This window comes from Oryx dammah, unplaced genomic scaffold (assembly GCF_014754425.2).
Source record: "Oryx dammah isolate SB20612 unplaced genomic scaffold, SCBI_Odam_1.1 HiC_scaffold_11227, whole genome shotgun sequence".
Classification (NCBI taxonomy): domain Eukaryota; kingdom Metazoa; phylum Chordata; class Mammalia; order Artiodactyla; family Bovidae; genus Oryx; species Oryx dammah.
In genome coordinates, this window is record NW_024080620.1 from 29,337 (window position 1) to 54,643 (window position 25,307).

Genomic DNA, 25,307 nt, shown 5'->3' on the forward strand with positions numbered 1-25,307 from the left:
AGACAGATGGGTCATGGTGGAGAGTTCTGACAGAATGTGGTCCACTGGAGAAGGGAATGGCAAACCACTTCAGTATTCTTGCCTTGAGAACCCCATGAACAGTAAGGAAAGGCAAAAAGACATGACACTGAAAGATGAAATCCCCAGGTCAGAAGGTACCCAATATGCTACTGGAGAAGAGTGGAGAAAGAACTCGAGAAAGAATGAAGAGACAGATCTAAAGCAAAAACAACACCCAGCTGTGGATGTGACTGGTGATAGAAGTAAAGTCCGATGCTGTAAAGAACAATATTGCATAGGAACCTGAACTGTTAGGTCCATGAATCAAAGTAAATTGGAAGTGGTCAAACGGGGGATAGCAAGAGTGAACATCAACATTTTAGGAATCTGCAAATTAAGATGGACTGGAATGGGTGAATTTAAATGGGTGAATATAATGACCATTATATCTACTACTGCGGGCAAGAATCCCTTAGACGAAATGGAGTAGCCATCATAGTCAACAAAAGAGTCCGAAATGCAGTACTTGGATGCAATCTCAAAAACGATAGAATGATCTCTGTTCGTTTCCAAGGCAAACCATTCAATATGACAGTAATCCAAGTCTGTGCCCCAAACAGTAATCCTGAATAAGCTAAAGCTGAAAGGTTCTATGAAGACCTATAAGACCTTGAAGCACTAACAACAAAAAAATATGTCTTTTTCATTATAGGGGACTGGAATGCAAAAGTAGAAAGTCAAGAGATACCTGGAGTAACAGGCAAATTTGGCCTTGGAGTACACAATGAAGCAGGGTAAAGGCTAACAGAGTTTTGCCAAGAGAATGCACTGGTCGTAGCAAACACCCTCTTCCAACAACGCAAGAGAAGACTCTACACATGGACATCACCAGATGGTCAATATCAAAATCAGATTGATTATATTCTTTGCAGCCAAAGATAGAGAAGCTCTATACAGTCAGCAAAAACAATACCAGGAGCTGACTGTGGCTCAGATCATGAACCCCTTATTGCCAAATTCAGACTTAAATAGAACAAAGCAGGAAAACCACTAGACCATTCAGGTAATGACCTAAATCAAACCCCTTACAATTATACAGTGGGAGTGACAAATAGATTTAAGGAACTAGATCTGATAGACAGAGTGCCTGAAGCTCTATGGATGGAGGTTTCTGACACTGTACAAGAGGCATTGGGCATTCCCCCCAAGGGGAAAAAAATGCAAAAAGGCAAAATGGTTGTCTGAGGAGACCTTAACAAATAGCAGAGAAAAGAAGAGAAAGAACGAAAGGCAAAGGAGAAAAGGAAAGACATACCCATTTGAATTTAGAGTTCCAAAGAATAGCAAGGAGAGATAAGAAAGCCTTTCTCCGCAATCAATGCAAAGAAATAGAGGAAAACAATAGAATGGGAAAGACTAGAGAGCTCTTCAAGAAAATTAGAGATACCAAGGGAACATTTCATACAAAGATGGGCTCAATAAAGGACAGAAATGGTATTGACCTAACAGAAGCAGAAGATATTAAGAAGAGGTGGCAAGAATACACAGAACTATACAAAAAAGATCTGCATGACCCAGGTAATTATAATAGTGTGATCACTCACCTAGAGCCAGACATCCTGGAATGTGAAGTCAAGTGGGCCTTAGGAAGCATCACAACAAACAAAGCTAGTGGAGGTGATAGAATTCCAGTTGAGCTATTTCAAATCCTAAAAGATGATGCTGTGAAAGTGCTGCACTCAATATGCCAGCAATTCTGAAAAACTCAGCAGTGGGCACAGCACTGGAAAAGGTCAGTTTTCATTCCAATCCCAAAGAAAGGCAATGCCAAAGAATGCTCAAAGTACCGCACAATTGCACACATGTCACATGCTAGCCCACTCCAGTACTCTTGCCTGGAGAATCTCATGGACAGAGGAGCCTGGTGGGCTGTAGTCCATGGGGTCGCTAAGAGTTGGACACGACTGAGTGACTTTCACTTTTCACTTTCATGCACTGGAGAAGGAAATGGCAACACACTCCAGTGTTCTTGCCTTGAGAATCCCAGGGATGGGGGGAGCCTGGTGGGGTGCTATCTATGGGGTCACACAGAGTCAGACACTACTGAAGCAACTTAGCAGCAGCAGCAGCAGCACATGTTAGCAAAGTAATGCTCAAAATTCTCCAAGCCAGGCTTCAACACTACATGAACCGTGAATTTCCAGATGTTCAAGCTGGATATAGAAAAGGCAGAGGAACCAGAGATCAAATTACCAATATCCGCTGGATCATCGAAAAAGCAAGAGAGTTCCAGAAAAACATCTACTTCTGCTTTATTGACTACACCAAATCCTTTGAATGTGTGAATCACAACAAACTGTGGAAAATTCTTAAAGAGAAGGGAATAGCAGACCATCTGACCTGCCTCTTGAGAAATCTGTATGCAGGTCAAGAGACAACTGGACATGGAACAACAGACTGGTTCCAAATCAGGAAAGGAGTGCGGCAAGGCTGTATATTGTCACCCTGCTTATTTAACTTTTATGCAGAGTACATCATGCAAAATGCCAGGCTGGATGAAGCACAAGCTGGAATCAGATTGCTGGGAAAAATATCAATAACTTCAGATACACAGATGACACCATCCTTATGGCAGAAAGTGAAGAAGAACTAAAAAACCTCTTGATGAAAGTGAAAGAGGAGAGTGAAAAAGTTGGCTTAAAACTCAACATTCAGACAACTAAAATCATGGCATGTGGTCCCATCACTTCATGGCAAATAGAATGGGGAAACAATGGAAACAGTGACAGACTTCATTTTGGGGGAGGCTCCAAAATCACTGCAGATGGTGACTGCAGCCATGAAATTAAAAGATGCTTGCTCCTTGGAAGAAAACCTATGACCAACCTAGACAGCATATTAAAAAGCAGAGACATTATTTTGCCAACAAAGGTCCATCTAATCAAAGCTATGGTTTTTCCAGTAGTCATGTGTGGATTGAGAGTTACACTGTAAAGAAAGCTGAGTGCTGAAGAATTGATGCTTTTGAACTGTGATGTTGGAGAAGACTCTTGAGAGTCCCTTGGACTGCAAGGAGATCCAACCAGTCCATCCTAAAGGAGTTTAGTCCTGGGTGTTCATTGGAGGGACTGATGTTGAAGCTGAAACTCCAATACTTTGGCCACCTGATGCAAAGAACTGACTCACTAGAAAAGACCCTGATGCTGGGAAAGATTGAAGGCAGAAGGAGAAGGGGACAACAGTGGATGAGATGGTTGGATGCCATCACCAACTCGATGGACTTGAGTTTGAGCAAGCTCCGAGAGTTGGTGATGGACAGGGAAGCCTGTTGTACTGCAGTCCATGGGGTCGCAAAGAGTTGGAGACGACTGAGAGACTGAACTGAACTGATATGTGAAATGATTATAGTAACATTATGTACCTCCTAGTATTTCAGGTCACTGAATGCAATATGACAGCTCTTTAATAAACCTGACATATAAGCATAGGTTATTATTACTTTTTTCCCTGAAAGATTCTCATTTTAAGATCATATTCAAATATGGGTCTCTTCTAGCAGGGATTCTCAACCTCTGGGATCTAATGACTGATGATCTATGGTGGAGCTGATGTAAAAATAAAATAAATAAAGTACATAATAAATGTAATGCACTTGAATCATCCTGAAACCATCCCCCCTCCCTAGTCTTCAAATGATCTTCCATAAATCTGGTCCCTGGTGTCAAAAATGTTTGGGACCGCTATATAGGTTTGCTAAAGTACTGTAATTTGTAAAATGAGAAACTATCCATATACGATATTGAACTTCAAGACTGCTGAGTTTTGTAGAAAGGAAATAAGGGAGAATGGAAGAAATGAAAGGAAAGGAAGTAATGAAAGAGAGAGGGAAGAGAGAATGCAGCCTTCTCTATTTTAAGCAGCTTGTGTACTAACTCAACTTTGCTAACAGGTCTAACATAGCAAGATAAGCAATATACCTCAGCATCAGATAGTTAATGTTGACAAAGCAAATTTTGGAGGCTGACTAACATCTTTGTTTGCCATTGTCTACAGTAGTATCCCAGAAGTTTTTCTGCCTTGGATATTGAATGTCTCTCCCCCACTGCCACTCAACATTTTTCCCCTCCTTCAACATTTTTCCCCTCCTGACATATATTCTCTTGCTTTGTTCACCTCTCCTCATTTGTCTTGTCATAAAAGTAAACCAAACTGAAATATACCAGTAGTCCTCTGCCACTTAGTAAGCTTTATTCTAAGGCATGATGCTTATAAATAAAGCAATATAAAGCCAGGGGAAAATAAATCCTCACCAAATGCACAACTGTGCATTTACAGTTTCTTCTATAAATAGATGAAGATTACAGGTTTTTAAAGTGAATGAAAGACTACAGCAAAAATTGTGTGAACTCAGAAAAATGAGTGAAGCATAAAATATACTGTATGTAATAGAAATGGGTATTTACTCAGTAGCAATGACAACAAAGTCAAACACAGAGAAGTGATTACTTTGTAGGTTAGATAACAAGAAACCATGAAATGCCCTGCTTTTAGTCCCTTTGGAGTTTCTTAGAAGAAACTGCTCACTAGGTAGGCAAATATTGGCTATTTATTTGTCAAGATGTTCTTCACTTTTATGAAAGTGAGCTTCTATTTTTCTGAAGTCTCCAAGGCAGGAACAAAAGGAAACCTATCCATGGAAAAAGAGGAGATTTTTACTCCATAAACAAATTTTGCCTATTCTGAAAAGAAAAAAAAAAAAAGGTAGAGAACAACCAAAATAAATGCTGTATTCTGCAGTGTTACGATGCCCAAGGACAGTTCTGATTTGATGCCTTAGTAATTTACATGGAATTTTACTCTAGTGGATTCTCTAAGATTCAGCAAAAATAAGCAATGGGACAATATGCTGTCTCTGAGCCATTTCAGAGCCTGGTGCATATATTTCAAAATTCTCCTCTTCTAACAATATCACATGAATGGGCTGTAAAAAAAAAAAAAAAAACAACAACAAACAACAACCTTTCAATCTTCATGGTGACTGAGTCTTGTGGGGCGTTTGATTTACCATCCAGAGAGCACATAGACTGAATAATCATGTATAGTACAGAGATGAGTGTGAAACCAGAGGGTAGTATTTCACCTGCCATTGTAGATGTCTTATTTCATTAACCCAGGCAGCGGAACTGCTGCCAGAGATGAGGCTCTGGGGACAATTGGACCTGCCAGTTATACCAGGTAACCTCTGTATTCAACGGTCCTTAAGAGTATCAATGACCTCATCATCCTGCATAACAAAAGGTGACACTGCCTTTTATCCATCCATTCTTTAATCCTTGAATTTTATGACAATAGGACGTGGCCTAGAGTTACCAACAAACATCGATGATAGAAAGTGTTAGTTGCTCAGTTGCATCCAACTCCTTGTGACCCCATGGACCAGGCTTCTCTGTCCATGGGATTTTCCAGGCAAGAATACTGGAATGGATAGCCATTCCCTTCTCCGGAGGATCTTCTGACCAAGGATCAAACCTGGCTCCTGTATTGCAGCAGATTCTTTACCATCTGAGCCTCCAGGGAAGCCCATACAGAGAGTATTAACAATTACTGAGCTATTACTTCAATTATACAAATATTTCTATAGTTCAGTGGAAGAATTATTTTGATCATGAGTAGAATCAACATTAATTGGAGCCTGTGGCTTCCAGGAATAGTCTTCCAATAAGTCAGTATACATTTTCCAGCTACTATTCTCTGCTAAAACAAATTCAACATAATGGAGAAAGTACTAAAGAAAGAGACATGAGATTAAGTCTGCTGCTATTAGTCTGGTTTATAGCCACTGGCAAGTCATTTTACCTCCACCAGTCAATTTCCTCAAATCCAACATGCAGGAGTTGGATGGTTTGGTCTCTAAAGGCCCTTGCAGTTTTACAAGTCCAGACAAGGTACAAAGGCTGGCACTGGCTCCTTCAGTCACAGGATCTATGTATACTATGAAAATGATGAGGTCTTGCCTTTTAAAACTGCAGTCAAGGAAAAAGCATTTTCCCCTCTTGGCCCTGGGACTATAAATTATTTATTGTGCTAAGACATGCAAACAACTGACACTGGGCAACAGAGTTTGTTCTTTGGATTTGACATACCACATTAAACACTACTTTTTTTTTTTTAAATGAGTCATCTGATTATATTTTCTTGCTTATTGAAATTAAACTGAGCTTATAATTAATGTCCAATTAACATCACCAGGTGAAGTACTTTAGTGTTTTTTTTGTTTTCTAAGGAAGTAATGAGTGATTCTCTTCCAGAGGCTTTATACTTCTGGAAAGGTCAGTGAGGTCCCCAGTTTAGACTCTTATTCCCACGTGAGCTGATTCATTCCAAATCTTCAAGGAGCAATCTCCTTATACAATTTTCTCTTTTTCACAATGGTCACAGTTCTCTAGCCATATAATAAAAATCATGCAAATCAGAGTTTGCTTAGGGTAAAGACAGGCTTATTTGAATAAGGGGACCAGTGTTCATTCACGTCAGTGTGAATGGAGCTTGATGCGATGTTTTCAATGTGACTTTAGCTGAGCTGCAATCGGCAGAGCCTGTGATACAGATTGCTGTACTTCCAGGTCTGATTTGTGACTGCCGTGGCATATAATTGTGTCCTCAGTTCTGGATGTAGCAGCCTCTCTAGCTTTATTCTTTTGGCCAGCTGCTGATTGTGTTTTACATACTCTTAGCAATCAGTACATTTAATCTGGATCTTCTTTTTTCTTCAAGATTCAAAATGTAACCCAACAAATTTCAGATCAAGTCTAAACTAGATTTTCTGTAATTCATACACATCAGTGAGAAATACAGGTTTGCATGTATACCTTTGTATACACACAAACACACATGAATATACATATATACACAGAGACTCTATGTGCATATATACAAACATCCTTCCAAATTGTTTTTTCTTTGATAGATTTGATAACAATATAAAATCATATATTTTAAAAGGTTTCTAACATTACTACCATAAAAATATAAATAACTACTAGTCATTAGACTAACTTAGAAAGGATTCGAACATTAATTTAAAAAACCCTTTTAACTTTTTCTTGCTTTTCATCAAGGATTCTGCAGAATTAAAAATAACATTTACTTTATTATTTTTAGTTTGCACATTTTTATGTTCATTTCAGAAAATCATGGCCATTTTCCAGAGTCCATTTGCCTAGAGCCTTGGATGATATGGAAATATTTTTATTTTTTACAGATATTAATTAACTTCTGAGATGCATACATATCATTGATAAATGAGTTTAGTCAAAGTTTTCAATGTTAAGATGCTGGGAAAAATCCCTTTTTCGTTAACTAGAACCTGTGATGTGGACCAGAAATTTGCACAAAAAGTTCTCTCCTTGAATTTTGCTCCTTTACCATTTTCTTCTCTATCAGTAAACCTTAAGTGGAAAATTTCTCAACATAGGACAAATTAGACTTTGTATTTCCACTAGCAGTAGAAACCTGAAGGTAAACAGGACTTTCCTGGTAGCCCAGCATTTAAGACTCTATGCTTCCAGTGCGGGGGATGCAAGTCTGATCACTGGTCGGGGAACTAAGATCCCACATGTCACGGGGCATAGCCAAAAAGTAGAAATAAATAAAATAACAATGAGAATAATAAAATAATTTTAAAAAGAAGAACAGGAAATGGAAGCAGAGAAAGTTAAGACCGCAAAGAAAAATAAGTCACGTAATTCTATCAAAATGATGATGGCACTGGAAGTCATTCAATTAGGCCTACACAATGAGAATAATCTGATTTTTGTTTCCCAGTCTTAGGGGAAAAAGGAGATAAGAGACAACAATAAAAAGTGTAAAACTGGGGTTTAAGGAAAAAAAAGGGAAGAGGAGGCCCCTCCTTACCCCTCCAAAGGAAACACTGCCTATTCTACACATATCTACCATCACAGAGTGAGGCATACAGGGCTTTGCAGAAGTCTCCATCACAGAGCACCACAGTGAGGCAGGAGAACACGGATGTTTTTTGAAGTTTCTCAGTAAAACAAATAGGGTTGGCCTTCTATTTACTAGAAAACTAAATCAACTACATTATGTCATTTCTTGAAACACTCTGATAACCAAGGTTTCCTTTTTATTTAAAAGTGGAACTTCTATATCACAACAGGGGGGAAAAACAGTCTGTATTACAACCGTGACATTTTCATCTGTTTATTTTTCTTTGAGTGAGCATTTCTATCCATCATTAGCTTGCAGAAACTAACATATATACAACTGAAAATCACATGAGGAAACAGCAAAAGAAAAACAACAATAACAATTTCAACAATGATAGTGGCACTTGGTCATTTTTATGGATGTGAGTACTGAGGTATTGAAATGGCAGAAGAGAACAGGAAAGAGGATTTTGCACAAGAGGACCCATTTTAAAGACAGCTAATGGTGGGTCTTAGCACTGGTGGAGACCTACAGAGAGCTCCTGAGGTGAAAAGTATCATCACTTGCAGCCTCCAAAACAGGCTGTGAGTTGAGCCCAGCTTTGTCCTCTGAATACTGGTAAGGATGTCTTTGGTCTGAGCTCCTCTCTCAGTAATTTAACCCTCTAATACTTGACAAGCAACAAGTGTCTGGAGAACAAAGTAATCTTAAGATGGAGACAAGAAACTATATTTCTTGACTTCTATTCTTTCCTGTTGTCCCTTTACCTCATCTTTTCCCCAACTAAATGGAGTCATGGGAAAACTATCAAAAGTACCCTTTGTTCACAGGGTTCCTAGTCTATGGCCAAGACCATCCTTGGGATACTTTCTGCATAATCTTGATATAATACATTTATTTGGCACTGAAATCAATTGGTTGCTAGTCTACACAAATGCTATTCTATACAAATATTAGCAAGGGGAGCAACCTGGAATATATTAGAGCAATTAACAAAGTATAGATCATCTGCTAATATGTCAGAATGTGTAGGCAATAGCCCAATGGGGTGGCCACGGGTGTCACATGAGACAGCATACGTGAAAGACTCTACATGACAAAGCACTTTGGACATCAAGGTCATTATTATTGTGTTATTGTGGTATAGCAATTGATACACTCTGGGGAAGATAAACCCCCAAGAAGGCAAAAGCTCCAGTCAAATTAAATACAAGAAAGCATTTCCTCTCCATGTCTAACAGTTGGCACTTGGCAATGATAATGTAATGTGTGGAGAGATACATCTTGGGCCTATAAAATAGAAATTTGAATATACAAATATATATTATGAAGTATGGTAGGATACAAATTGATGTAAAAATATGCTTTGCTTTCCCTGTTTCATGATTTTAAAAAGCATCAAATTTTGTGTTGTCGGATGTTGGAGTAGAGTTAGTAAACCCTTTTGGTTATGTTTTAAGAATGTTTTCACAGTATATGTTATTACAGTGTTGGTATATTATATGTTAAATAGCTTTCTGAAATATTTAGGACTTGACCAAAAATAACTAAACATTAATACAGGTCATTCTAGTAATATGTTTAGTTATATTTGGGGGGGGGTAGTAAGAATGGTGATGAGAGTAGAAATTCATCAAGGTTTGCTAGTTGGCCCACTCTGAACGAAGTGTTTGAGATAGTCAAGTAATCCTGATGGGTAGGGTATCCATGGTATCTTCCTCGTTAATAAGGAAATGGCCTGAGGCTTTATCTGTTGGAGGTACTGTAGGAAGAGGGGAAGTCAGAAAGAGATTTCTTCCCTGCCCCAAAGCCAAGCTGTCACTGTGGCAAGTTTACCCAGAGAGCATTTCTTGGGTCAGTGTTTGACAATCAACCATTCTTCAAGATGCTGGAGCTGCTCAGGCTCAAGAGACTAGAGTCAGTAACCTTGCCTCATGAGGTCAATCCCAGGGATTTTGGAAGTTATTCACCATCCAAGAACCCTGGGCAGCTATCTTGAAGGATAATCTTCCAATTTCTTAGGTCACTGTTGTCATATTACTGGCCTTCATTTCAATTCCAGTTAAATTATAAAGTGCAATATGTAATGTTGAACCTTCAGAAAGAACGTAATGAGCACAACCAGCCTCCACAAAATCCCAAGTTCAAATTACAGGTAGAATCACCATCCATATCTGAGAATGTACAGAAACTTGATCATCGTTGTTGTCTTTATCATCGCCATCATCAGCATCAGCATTGTTAGCATCACAATCTCAGCATCATGATCATGTCAAGTGGTGTGGCAAGGTCAGAAAAGCCATCATCAAGACACTGTCCAGTTTGGGTGTGTAAATATTATCCTGTGTTTCTTGGCCCATTTAGCAAACACTTTCTTTTCAGTGATAAACCTATGCCCCCCATATGGGGCATGTTCATGAAGAAAATATTCATCACATTCATCTCTTCCTTGTTCATAGTAATGGTAGGGGACTTTTCTATACCCTTCTGTCCTAAAAAAGAAAAAAAGAAAAGGAGAGAAAGACAGAGATGAAAAATGAAGCACTCATTTATTAGAATCCATTATGTCCCCAGTAAATGCATTACTTGCAAACCCATGCCTTATTCTTGTCCATGAACTCAGTTAAAAGCTATTATACACAAAAGCTTTTAGAAAGACACACTAGGTCCTTAGTGCTTTAATAAATCAAATAAAATTTATGCATCACACCAATTATACGCAAACATAGAGCCATTCTTTGAGGGAGGAAATGGTGTATAATGGAAACAAACTTTGGATAACCTGATTGCTTTAGCAGAGCTTGAGGAAGCTTAATGATTTTCAGAGTAAGATATTTGGTTCATCTGTGTTCCATTATGCTTATAGTTAGAGTAGAAATATTTGATTATGAAGACTGTGGCTTAGGTACCATTTGACAATACGATTAAAACACTCTCTGAATGATACTGTGCCAATTGTTGGTAGGGAAATCTATTTCATTACCTTGATGAAGCATGGAAGGTTTGTTTTATTATCTAATTAGAAACTATCCTACCAGCAGGGATATACTGTGGATAAACACACGCATTTTAAATAGGGATCTGACAGATTACTCACTTAGCAGTGAAATATAATTTCCAGGAATTCTTGTTAAGGTATCAGCTTCTCAGAGGCTTCAGGACATTTCGTCCTTTAAGATCAAATATAACCATTGAGTAGATAGCCATTCATCAACCATTATAGCAGCAGAAACTACAAACCTGTTCTGCAAATTAAATAACCATTGAACCTGTTCTGTATTTTCAAGCCACAAGTCCCTGACATGCCATAGGCTAAGGGAAAAATGTTCCTTCTGACATTTGACATTAGACTGCGGTAAATAGTTTTCTTTTTATCATCCCTAAAAGTCACAACTTGATGCACTGACAATAAAATGTCATGTCAGCAAAGCATGCCAGGAAAAAATTGTTGCTTTATCTGTTTCTCAGATTTATGGTATTAAAATGAATTGTGATGTTTTGACAAGATATCAGAATTGGAGATGCATAAAAATAATTTCCTGTGATCTTACTTGCAGTAGGTGTCATTTATCATCCCGTAGACGTGAATGCCGTAACAGGCATCCATGGCCAGAATGAAGGTGAACCACCCCGTGCTGAGATAAGAGCCAGACTGGACTCTGTGGGGGGAATGAAAACAAACAAATAACAAACAAAACAACACAGAAGACACACACAGAGCAACAGCAGAGCGTGATGAGAAATGAGCACCCTTTTATCAAAAACGTAGCACTTGTTATCAGGAAAAAACATAAGGCAACTTGACGATCTGTCAAAGATACACACTTATTTTGAATTATCTCTGAATAGTTTATAGGCATGCTTTCACTCTTACTACCTTAAGCCTAGAAGCTATGTTGTATGGAAGAGAAGCCATATGGTAAATATCTGGAGTCAAATAATCCTGCTCTCTTCAGGTGAGAAATAATTTATTTGACTTTCCGTAAGACACAAATTAGTGCAGTATATCAGAGAACAGGTTTTCTCAAGTTGCTTGGAGCCCTGATGGGAGCTGAATGGTGTTATCTTACTTACCTGGACATATCACTTTCTTGGAGGCTTGCTGGGCTCCTAAGTGAAAATTGGATGCAGTGTGAGTGAATGACTTGGTCTGTGAAAGCATTTGAAAAGTTTTCCTTCACCGTTTTCCTGGCATCATGAGACAAGATTTTTCCTTTATAAGACCTGTTACCAATCTCCTGAACATGTTTTAACTGAGCACCTACTATGTGTCCATCACTGCTGTAGATGACACAGATATATAAACACAGTAAGTATCAAAACAAGGCTTTTTGTCTTCACAGAGCCTAGAGGATTATATCTGAAGATGGCTATGTTATAAAGGTTGATCAGGGAAGGCCTTTTTGATAATAGACACAAAGATATGGGGAAAAGAGAGGGCAGGAGAGGTGAATGGGAAGAAACCACATGGGCCTACTGGGAAGGCAGCCTCATGTGGGCAGTCTTTCAACCCCCTCTTGGTCACACAAGAATAGGCCTTGGGCCTGGAACACTTCCTTACCCAGGAGTTTTCACAGCCTGTGCTGGACTTACCACCTTGTGTAAGAGGAGCCTCTTCTGTTCCGCACTCAGCGTGTACTCCTTTGCTCTGCTTATGTGACATATAGCACCTGGCCAACCTCACTGCTATAACTGTTCCCTGCAAAAAGGGGATGGGGTCCTTTGTTCTGTGGTACAAGAGGGTTGCACGCAGGCCAGCAGTCCTGTGTCAGCGGCTGGGAGGGACCTGCTGACTGTGCACTGAGGTCCACTCTTACAGCCGACCTTGCTCTGTCTCTCTTCTCTATGTGAGGAGAGCACTGTTCCAAGCAGTGCTTGACTGTGTTGTGTTTTCTTTGGTGACTCCAATACCAAGACCCAGGGGGCAGAAGTGTTTGGACTTCTACTCCTGATGATGAGCAACAGATGCCACTTGCTCAACAGACCATATGATGGAAGAGTGTTCCAGGAAGTGTTCAATATCACAGATAGGAGGATGTGTGCGCATATGTTTAAGGAAGAGAAGGGAAGTAGAATAACTGAAGGGGTAGAGAAATTAGATCAGTGCTGATTTGAGGAGTCTGTCAAGTTGCAAATGGTTCAAGGGAATGTTGGATGAAGCGCTGGATCTCCATATTCGTCTTTGGCCAAGACAACCCAACCCATCCAAAACAGATGATTGCCCATCTCCTTAAAACCTTCCCCAGAGGGGCATCTGGGTCATCCCAGGTTGTTTGGCAGCTGTGTAGCACCACTTTCTAAAAAAGACTAAACTTCCAATCTTCCACCTAGATGTCTTGGTAAACTGGTGCACTCTCATCTCTCTCCTCCTCCATGTCACCACTGGTACGGCGCTCCCGCCAGCAGTGTTTCCCACTGCTGTCCAACATCCTTGCTGCAGTTCTCCAGGACTACAGTTAGCACTACAGTGCTACAGTTAGGACCCTGAATCCTTTTATTCTTTTATAAACAGGCACCACTTAGTATCAAATCTCAACAGGGAAGCATTTCAGGAGCAAGGAACTCACAGCAAGGGTTGATAACTGGATTTTTAGCCTTTATTTTCATCACCTTTGGTTGATTTGCAAAAAGAAACAAACCTAGCGCATCTATATCCACCCCCTCTGCCTATTTGTCTGAAATGCCAATATGTAAAATGACTTCCTTTGTATCTCCTGGTGTGTCTTCTAAATGGAAAACATTCCAGAAACAGTACCACATTTAGTTACATGCACTTTCCTCTGTGACAGGAACAGTTGCAACAGCATGGGTTAGGAACAAGTGCCAAATGGGTGGGAAGACATACCACAGGGAGGGGAAGATAGAAGAGAGCAAATTTGCCTATAATACAATGCAACCTACAGTCAATCCTGCAATTCCAGTGTCTGAGGAGGAGCAGCAATAACGAAAAGTGCTTAAAGCACCATCTGCTGAAAAAGTCATTTGAAAATTGGGAGAGACCAGAAGAGACAAGAGTCTTGACCAAAAGCTCCTAAATCAAATCTAGAAATTTTATCTACATACTGAGTTTTTTCCAGTTATTCTTCCTGTTGAATTGTATTTTTTCCCCTCTTCTTGCCTTTTCCTTCTACTTTTCTACCTTCCAATCCTCCCTATCCATTCTTCATTACTAGGCTGACCAAGCATTAGTAATGATCATAAAAAATTACAGCATTTATTTGCACATGATGAGAAAAGACAGGTCTCACATATTTACCCACTTATTCACCTTTTTTAACAAACATTCAGTGGGATCCTATTATGTGCTACTGACTATACTAGAAGTTGGTGATGAGTATCGAACATTTTCTTAAAGAGCACACAGTCTAGTGGGGGAGGCCACACATGTTAAAGCAATTAATCACAATATAGGGTAACAAAGCAGAACCTGTGTATTTCAGAGTTAATACCAAGCACAGTAAAGAACTGAGTGAAGGTATCTGGTTTCCCATTCCAGCTGTGATATGACTGGAATGTGAAGCTTTGGACAACTCAGCTTCTTTGGGGCATCTTAGTTTCCTTTTCCCTAAAATGAGATAGTTTAACTAAGACTTATCTAAGGTTTACTCTCACTTTAAAATCAAACGATTCTGTGATCATCATCCACAACAGTCGATCTGTTTTCATCTTTAGCCATGTGGCAGTGCCATGCTCCATGCATGTAGGGTGTGTAATTACCAAGCATATAACACAATTGGTCAGGGCACAATAAATGCACATTTGTAACATGGGAATACCTTGGAGTGCCTGAGGTATATATAGAAAGGGTGTACAGTTTTATCTGGCAGTGGTGGTGGCTACCTTCCCTCAACTTTTGGAGAGAGAAGCTCCATATTTTTCTCTTTCACACAATTGCTCATAGAAGGAGCTGGAATGGCTGTCTAAAACCAAACACACCATCATTACCATTGAGAGTAAAGATTAATTTGAGTGAGAAAAAAAAATCTGAATTAAGTCAAATCGGTTTTCTTTTAAAACGAAATTAAAAACAAGTTGGTGTTTTTCTAGGAACTGTTTCCTCCACATAGTTGCTGTTAAGGACCAAGATAGCATCAGAGCCCCGAGACAAAGGGAGGCTCGCTCATGAGACATATGGACCCTTACTCGGCAAAATAAGCTCCCCTGGCTCTTTCTGGTCCAACCTACATAGTTGTTTCTGACAGTCCAACAGCCAGGCTTTCCTAGCAGAACCCTCAAAGGATAAATAGGGTACAGTTGTCAAAGTGATTTCTCTGTGTTTGTCTTCTCTTTACCACAGGAAAAGAGAGTCAAAAATTTCAGGGTTTGGCCTCTGGTCAAAGATCTTTCCATCTCTCCACCTAATAAGGAAATTTTTACCCCATTTCTGATATCGATGGCTTTTAAGCTTCAACTGATTTATTTTGTTTCTGGAGAGACAGCATAATAATTAGCTCAAAAGCTCTTCGAGCAAGCTGTGTTGCATTTGATTCAGACTAGGAGGTTCATACTCCCCAAGTGCCCTGTCCTACAACCATCATTTAATTAAAGAGTTGCATTTTTCCCCCCCTGGTGCCTCTGACATATTTGGGATGTAAAATCATATGAGGTTTCCTACCCATAATACTTGCCTGGGCTAGCAAAGTGGTTTCTTCTCAATACTTCCAGCTAATATCCATATAATGATACTTTCAGTGGAAGAATGGCAGCTGCCGGTTTAATAGAGGAATTCTTCCAAATAAATAAAGGGGCTTCGCTTGTGACTCGGTAAGGAATCCGCCTGCAATGAGGGAGACCTGGGTTCGATTCCTGGGTTGGGAAGATCCCCTGGAGAAGGGAAAGGCTACCCACTCCAGTATTCTGGCCCAGAGAATCTCATGGACTATATAGTCCATAGGGTTGCAAAGAGTCAGACACAACTGAGCAACTTTCACTTCACTCCAAATAAATGCCCTGATGATCTGGGTTCCTAAGGGAATTCGTTGGCCTGGATGGCACTGCATCTGGGAATTCTTGTAGCTGTACCATTTCTAAACTCTTCTGCTGTGTGGGTATACTAGAAAGGAGGAAGTATAAATTTTACACCCCAGTTGACCTTTCGAAGGTTCAATAGAATCAGCGACAAAAAGACTTGAGCTGATATATGTGAAATTGTTTATGCTTCTTAGCTTGGAGAGACCTAGTGATAACTATCAGATGCCTTAAAAAATTCCAAAAGGGTCACCTCTTGAGCCAAATATTGTCTTGTAATTTGTCAGTCATGCACATAGCACTATGTACCAGCTGGCCATCAGCCATGGCACTTTTTATACCTTCCACAATTGGGGATCGATAAAAACAATTATTGTCACCTACAAATAAACAATCAGGATTCCCATAGGGATGATAAGAGAATGTTAGCCCCTAATTCAGTACAATAGGAAAGCTTAAATTAATGCAGCAGAATAATGAGCCATGCAGGGGGAAAAAAAAAGGCAAGTGTTAAAAGGAAGCTATCAATCATTTGTTTTCACCAGCCAACTTCGCATCCCACTGCTCCTTGGTAATCAAGATACTTACCACTTGGAAACTGCTAAAATTTACTTGCTCATCTCTTGGAAAAATGATGCTGTCAACACCTTGATGTAGCACATGCTTGAAGGCATATCATTTAAAATATGATTTTTCATCTACTTTATTACCAATAAAATATAAGCTACCATGCTCCTCGATGTTTACCCCTGTTCCTCGATGCTAAAGGCCATCACATGGTCACAGGTATATGTTGTCTGACATGCTAGCCTTATTATTATTATTTTTTTACCAATCCCAATGTCTTCATTCACCTGCACCCTTGCTTCTGAGCATGTTCCCTCATCTTCTCATTTCTGGAAACATACTGCGAAGCGTTTTTCTCCTAATGCCTAGCAAGCTGGAACTTTCTAGTGAGTGACATGTCCCTTTGGGATAATTTCGGAGGAGGAACTGAGGAAACAGAAATGGTTACTTTTCAAAAGAAAGCTGACTTACATTGAATTTATCTATTTACAGAATGCTCTCATGACTGAGTGACTAAACATACGTACACACATAGGATACTCTAATTATTGAGCACCATTAGCTCAGTGACTTGGATTCTGAACTCAAGAAGCTTATACTTTGATGGGCAAAATAATAGCACTTTCCCTATATCAGGGTTTTTTAAATCTTGGCCTGCTTTAGATGCGATAATTCTCTGTTGTGGTGTATGCCCTGTGTAATAAGTTCTCTTGCACATTTCACCAGATTCCTCTTTGTTCCAAGCTCCTCTGAGCTCTAAGAGGACAGTAGACTTCTCGACTTGCTGGTGCATGATCTTTGGCTGAGAGAGATTTGCCATGGGGATGTCTATGACCCCAATCCAGGCTCTCCAGATTCTCCTTATGTACCACTCCCATACTTTCTGCTCACTGTCCCACTGGCTTGCCTTACCTAGCCAAGCATCTTGACAAGTCTATCTGAAGCCATTCAGGTTTGGTGTATACTGAAGTATTATCTTACCTTGCAACACAGCCCTAAGAATCAGCATACTTACTTGGCCTAAACCCAAAGGGAAGTCCCTAACCTACAACGGGGACTGTGCAATGTGGAAGGGAAACCAGTGTCAGGGAACAAGAATGAGGAGTCCAGTTGCCTCCATCTCTGTGGCTGCCGACTCTTCACAGAATGGTTCCTTTGGGGGCCTTTGTTTCTACTGTTTCTAATCCATTTCTTCTACGATCCAATGCAAACAAGGCCCAGGGCATTCCAAGTGAAAATTTCAAAAGCATAATAATCATTTATCAAAGCCCAAAGGGGATCCAAACCCTTCCAACAATGAAGGTTTATTGGATAGCACAATTGTGGCAGCCATTTCTGCTGAAATCTGCTATACTCAGGAGCAAAAAGGGAATTTTTAAAAAGACTTAATCAATATTTCATATCTTATTTTAACACTATTGGACCTCAGTTCTCTCATCAATATACTACACTGGCAGGATAAATAAAAATAGTAAAGTAAGTTTCTATATACCTTCCTAGGGAGGAGTATCTGGCAGAATACAGATTATTCAATTAAAAACATTCTTCTGTTTTTTTTCAAAAGCACATGGATAATGAAAGAATATATTTAAACAAAGAGACTGGCCAGGAAAAACAGCTGATGATTATCAGTAGCACCTTGGGATTCAATCTAATATTGTGAACCAGTCTAATGGAAGCAGAGCTCAAAGTGTGGAAACAATTTCAGCTGTCCCCAAGTCATATATTTTTGTATATCATTCGATAGTTGGGAGCTATGGTAATACTCTGGAGTTTGCCCATTATATTAACAGTATATATTTGTACTATCTATCAATGGGACATGCCCAGCAAATCTTTAGACAGCAACAACTTTCTGCAAATCAGGTTGCAGAATTCTCCATCTGGGCTTGAATCATTTACAGATGGACATAAACTTTTCAAATGGATAAAAATGTCATACTGTGGAAGATTCCTAAAAGAATGCACTGGACAAAAGGAGTCTAGGTCTGGAAAATAATGAAATATGGACCATGAGTAAATGGAGAAAGCCATAAATCTTTTAAGACTGTACTACCATCCTGATCAGCTAATGCAAAAATGTCTGAGCTAATCAGTAGACACTTGGACTGTAAATATAACAAATAGTTTTCCTGCCATAAAATCAACAGGACTCTGACTAGTGATGAATGCAACAAAATTGTACAAAAGGAGCATAATAAGAAATGACTGTGTTCTCTGCAAAATGTACATTTAAAAGTAAAATGGTTCACCTCCCAAAGGTATGATTTATGGCTGCTGTAGAAATAGAAGATACCACTCACAAAAATTACTTTGTTCATTCATCTCAGAAATTAGAAGGTTATTTTGCTCCTGCCCTTGGGCTTTAAAGACCCTTCAATTGGAAACGTTGATTTCTGGGATTTCATTCAATTTTTTAAATGAACAATGGAACCTCAGGAATGACACGGATGGATAATGGAGGTCTCTTTGGACCACTTCATTAAAGCAGGACTAGATCCTTAACCATTCAGTATTGGCTGAATTGTATCCCCTCTAAATTTTTATGTTTAAGTCTTTACCCTCTTTTTGATGGTGTTTGAAGATGGGGTCTTTGGAGGTAATTAGGTTTACATGAGGTCATGAAGTTAATGTCCTACTGATGGCACCACTGTCCTGATATGAAGAGGAAGAGAGCAGAGCTCCCTTCATGTTACACAAGGACATAGCAAGAAGGCCACAAGCCAGAAGGAGATTCTCACCAGAAACTGACCATGTTGGCACCTTAATCTTAGGCTGCCAGCTTCCAACACTATTAGAAAATGAATTCCTATTCTTTAAACCACCCAGAGTATGGTATTCTATTATAGGAGCCCAAGTAGACTAAAACAACAGGTACCTCTTGGGGCTCTTCCCCAACAAATGTAACCCCCCTACTCTTTCTGAACTCCAAAGTCTAGTCACATGGGTCCATTTATGGCTCCTTAGTACATCTTGTACCTATCAGATTCTGCCTTTTTATCTCTTGACTTGTGTACATTTTCCTTCTTCCTGAAATGCTCTCCCCACATCCTTTCCAGTTTCTAATCTTATCAAGCTTTGATTCTGCTTACCCTCATCCATTCAAGAAAGATTTGGTGAGTGCACTGTAGGTGTGAGGCACTGAAAAGACCAAGCTGCCCTTGATCTCATCTCAAGGTCAAGGCAGGGAAACAGACTCAGTGATTGTTTTCAAAAATAGGGCTATCGAGAGAGTAATCCCCTTACAGGTGTTGTGAGAATACCGAGGGAAGAGCGACAGATCGTGCTGGAGGGAACCGGGGAAGGTAGGAGGTAAGAGCTGAGCTGCAGACTAAGGGTAAAGACCAAGCAGATAAAGGAACAGGAGGAGATCTTTCAGGCAGGAGGAACAGGCTATGGGACTGCACCGAGGTATGCAAGTAACCAGAACACAGAATAGTTCTGCTCTACCTTCTAAACTGGAGCAAACCTCAAAGCGTCATCAGTACTTAATTTCCATAATAAATTATTGGTTAGAGACAGGATGCACAACTAACGCTGATTTATTTATCTTCCTTACGTTATGTTTTGAAATATTCGAGATACCTTGATGTTTTATATACCTAGTTTTTTCGGCTGAAGGAAATTTATGGATCTGGCAAAAGTATTCAGGGGAAAAATGGCAGAATTATATTTTTACTTCCTCATTAAATTCCTCATTAATTCAGAACTGAGAAAAATGTAAACAATATATGAGGAAGAATAAAAACAATTTAAAAATGTGTGAGTCTATTGGAGGTACCCAGTGGTGTTCAGCTGTGTTATAAACTAAGTTACAAGTCATGAGCAAATGCATCTAATGTCCATGTAGTCTCCAAGCAGACTTCCTTAGTATACACCCAAAGGCTTTCAACTTGCAGCACTTAAAAAGGAAACAGTTTTTACATAAACATTTAACTTACCAAGGGTTTTTAAATTATTATTATTGGGCATGAAAATGGATACTATTGCTGCTTTAAAGACATGAACACTTTGCAGTTGCTTTCTGGTCAAGAAATGCTGAACTAAATGTTCTCTACAGCAACATCTCCTCTACTCGCTGAAGCTTCTTGGAGACGGGATTACATCACGTGCCCAGTCTCTACTCTGAATAACTGTTGCCTTCCCTGGACCTGTAGTTTTTCTAAATGGCTCATAATTTTGACGATGTGAGGTGTTATGGATAGTCCATGTGATTTCTAGTTTCAGACTCTTCAAGCTACCATAGAGGCCCTTGTCTCGATGACCATAGTTTTTCTATCAGCTTTCCTGTGCTAGATTGTTTTGATTGTTTCTTCCTTGCACATGGCTTGCTCATGTGTCAGTAACTTTCCTGCCTCACTGTTTTAGGCTTGGCCAAATGACTTGCTTTGACTCATAAACTATTAGTAGAAGTGAACAAGGACACAGTTCTCTTAAGTATTACATGCTTCCCATTTCTTACATTTCTTCTCTTCATCATGAGAACAACACATCCTAGATAGAGAGTGCTCATTCAATCTGGGTCCCAGGCTGCAGATCTGAGCCCTAAACTAGAGCTAAGTTCATTGAAATCTAGCAGAGTTACAGCTGATCACAGATCTATGAGTGGTAAATAAATGTCCTTGTAAGCCACTGAGTTTCAGGGTTATTTGATAAGCAGCAAAATGCTAAGTATATTTTTTGATAAATAATAATTGCTATTATTTATGGAGAATGTATATGTATTAGACATTGTGCCAAGGGCAATATATAGGTCATTTTGTTTAATTCTCACAACAACCCCATCCTTTGGGGAGAATTAATATCTCCATTATACAAATGAAAGTTCGGGAACATGTAAAGGACTTGCCCAAAGACTGTTGTACCAGAGAACTCAGCTTCTTAACTAAGCTCTCTCTTGTTTACCATCATTCTCAGCATTTCCCGAGGCATCACATGTCTGACAGTTCCGTTCAGTTCAGTTCCTCAGTATGTCCGACTCTTTGTGACTGCATGGACTGCAGCACACAAGGCCTCCCTGTCCATCATCAACTTTCAGAGTTTACACAAACTCATGTCCACTGAGTCAGTGATGCCACCCAACCATCTCATCCTCTGTTGTCCCCTTCTCCTCCTGCCTTCAATCTTTCCTAGCATCAGGGTCTCTTCAAATGAGTCAGCTCTTTCCATCAGGTGGCCAAAGTTTTGAAGTTTCAGCTTCAACATCAGTCCTTCCAATGAACACTCAAGACTGATCTCCTTCAGGATAGACTAGTTGGATGTCCTTGCAGTCCAAGGGACTCTCAAGAATCTTCTCCAACACCACAGTTCAAAAGCATCAATTCTTCAGTGCTCAGCTTTCTTCACAGTCCAACTCTCACATTCACACATGACTACTGGAAAAACCATAGCCTTGACTAGATAGACCTTTATTGGCAAAGTAATGTCTCTTCTTTTTAATATGCTGTCTAGGTTGGTCATAACTTTCCTTCCAAGGAGTAAACATCTTTTAATTTCATGGCTGCAGTCACCATCTGCAGTGATTTTGATCTGAGAGGCCAGCCATCAGAAGACCTCAGTTCTTCTGGTTCTACTGTTAACTGTCTAGGAAATCTTGAACATGTTGCTTCTTCTTTTGGGGGCCCTATTTTTTTTTTTTTCTTGATGGCAGAATAAGAGGATTGACCTAGGTAGGCTTTAGGTCTTTCATCACTAAAGTTCTGTAATGTAGTTGTATGTAATAACCTAATCCATGTTAGAGAGATTATAACCATCTAGCTATATTTTTAGCACAAGAATTATTATCACCACTTTATAGATAAGTGTTAATAGCTTTAACGTTCCAAACACCTTTTAGAATTTCAGCTGTGGTCATGTTCAAACAATGGCTTTAGGCCATTGACATGGATACGTGCATCAACTTTAAAAAGAAATAAGGGGTAAGTCCTAAAAATAAAGATCAAGTTCCTAGGTTTGCTTCATTCCCCAGGCGTGGCTTCCCTTCAGCCCTAGGATCTTAACATTTTAATAAATTTTCCTCTTTGGCTTGTGTCAGCTGAAGGAGGCATCTGTTCCTTGTGACTGAAGATTTAAAGTTGGATTGGTTGACCTCTAAGATCTTTTCTAACATAGTGAGTCTACTTAATACTCTGGGTATAATTAGGGAGTCAGTTCTACCAAATCCTTAATTCTTATTAGCTATCACTATTTGATCTGATCCTAGTTCTATACTTAAGCTTAAATAAGTTGCTTCTTTCTAACTTACCCTTCAACTTATCTTGAAATCATGCCTTTCCTAAATTGATGTAGTCTTCAGTATTCTGAATGCTAATCACCTTTCTCTACCTAAGGCATAGGTGCCTGTTCCCTGCTAACCTGGTAAAGGTAATTAAAGGAAGGTTTTGACTTTCTCTCCTAGTTCTCTTATCAGGAATTCCTTCTGCATATACTTTCCTTAAGACTAAGGCAGAAAAAAAAAAAACATGAAAGGTTATAATCAGGTAGGAGAATATCTAAGTAGATAAGAGATTTTTTTCCTGCCACTTTTAGTTTTTAGAAGAGAAAAGAAAGGTCTCACTTTCCCTTAGTTTTTTAAGTTAATTGGAACTTGAGTTAAACCAAGCTTTTCCTTTAGAAATTGTTCTAGCACAGAATCAGACTCAAACTTGTTTCTGATAAAAATGCTTTCTGAGCCTTGTTTCACTTTCAAAGTGAAAATTTCTGTTTAAAAATAACTTTTTGAAAAGTTGAGGTATAACTGACATACAGCATTATATTAGTTTCAGTTGTACAACATAATGCTGTGATATTTGTATATACTTTGAAATGGTCACCACAATGTCTAGCTATCATTTATCACCACACATAGTTACAGATTTTAAAAAAATAATTTTTAAACAACTAAAAGTTTTAACAAGGATTAAGACAGAGACTTGAGATGTTTTCATCCCACTGGAGGAGAACTGGGAATCCAAGCTTATTGCTAAGATCTCCAGTACCATTGGGATCATCACCAGCTCCAGTCATAGCCAAGCAACCAGCTACACATAATAATGAAATTTCAAAAATACAAAGCAGTCCTGAACTTCTGGTTTGAATGATGAATTTTGCTGCAATTTCCTGCCTATCTGAATCTATTTTTTTTTTTTTTTGAGTAACATGGCTTAATAAATCCTGAGGTAAATTATTTTTAGGGGAATATTGGACTTTAAAACCTATCTATTTCTGCTTTATTGACTATGCCAAAGCCTTTGACTGTGTGGGTCACAATAAACTGTGGGAAATTCTGAAAGACATGGGAATACCAGACCACCTAACCTGCCTCTTGAGAAATCTGTATGCAGGTCAGGAAGCAACAGTTAGAACTGGACATGGAACAACAGACTGGTTCCAAGTATATTGTCACTCTGCTTATTTAACTTATATGCAGAGTGCATCATGAGAAAGGCTGGGCTGGAGGAAGCACAAGCTGGAATCAAGATTTCCGGGAGAAATATCAATAACCTCAGATATGCAGATGATACCACCCTTATGGTAGAAAGTGAAGAAGAACTAAAGAGCCTCTTGATGAAAGTGAAAGAGGAGAGTGAAAAAGTTGGCTTGAAGCTCAACATTCAGAAAACGAAGATCATGGCATCTGGTCCCATCACTTCATGGCAAATAGATGGGGAAACAGTGGAAACAGTGGCTGACTTTATTTTGGAGGGCTCCAAAATCACTGCAGATGGTGACTGCAGCCATGAAATTAAAAGACACTTTTTCCTTGGAAGAAAAGCTATGACCAACTTAGATAGCATATCAAAAAGCAGAGACATTACTTTGCCAACAAAGGTCCATCTAGTCAAGGCTATGGTTTTTCCTGTGATCATGTATGGATGTGAGAGTTGGACTATAAAGAAAGCTGAGTGCCAAAGAATTGATGCTTTTGAACTGTGGTGTTAGAGAAGACTCTTGAGAGTCCCTTGGACAGCAAGGAGATCCAACCAGTCCATCCTAAAGGAGATCAGTTCTGGATGTTCATTGGTAGGACTGACGCTGAAGCTGAAACTCCAGTACTTTGGCCACCTCATGCGAAGAGTTGACGCATTGGAAAAGACCCTGATGCCAGGAAAGATTGAGGGAGGGAGGAGAAGGGGACAACAGAGGATGAGATGGCTGGATGGTATCACTGACTCAATGGACATGGGTTGGGAGAACTCTGGAAGTTGATGATGGACAGGGAGGCCTGGCGTGCTGCGGTTCATGGGGTCACAAAGAGTTGGACATGACTGCATGACTGAACTGAACTGAACAGTTGGTACAGTGAGGTTTCCCTGATAACTCAGTTGGTAAAGAATCCACCTACAATGCCGGAGACCCCAGTTGATTCCTGGGTCAGGACGATCCGCTGGAGAAGGGATAGGCTACCCACTCCAGTATTCCCCTTTGTGGCTCAGCTGTTAAAGACTGTCTGCAGTGTGGGAAACCTGGGTTTGATCCTTGGGATGGCAAAATCCCCTGGAGAAGGGAAAGGCTTCCTACTCCGGTATTCTGGTCTGGAGAATTCCATGGACAGTCCATAGGATCACAAAGAACGGGACACAACTGAGTGACTTTCACTTTAACTCCTTTTAGGTGGTGCAGTGGTAATGAATCTGTCTGCCAATGCAGGATTCACAAGCTGTCAGCTCTATCTCTGGGTCAGGAAGAGTAGGAAATAGCAACATGCTCCAGTATTCTTGCCTGGAAAATCCCAAGGACAGAGGAGCCTTGTGGGCTACTTGCAAAGAGACATGACCGAACACACATATTTATTTTTAATAGGAAAAGTTATGCTGTACCCCTTTATGCTCATCTATTAAACTGCT

At 39.6% G+C, this 25,307-nt stretch overlaps 1 protein-coding gene across 1 annotated transcript in view; it reads right to left on the reverse strand.

Moving 5' to 3' along the window:
- Positions 1-8,123: 8,123 nt before the first annotated feature.
- Positions 8,124-25,307, reverse strand: part of LOC120861085 (alpha-N-acetylgalactosaminide alpha-2,6-sialyltransferase 3) — a 636,442-nt gene continuing 619,258 nt past the window's right edge. The window contains exons 4-5 of the mRNA XM_040236747.1: positions 11,499-11,606; positions 8,124-10,439 (exon numbers count right to left, since the gene is read on the reverse strand). Coding sequence (XP_040092681.1) covers positions 10,253-10,439; positions 11,499-11,606 — 295 coding nt within the window. The 3' untranslated portion in view covers positions 8,124-10,252. The remainder of the gene's footprint in view (positions 10,440-11,498; positions 11,607-25,307) is intronic.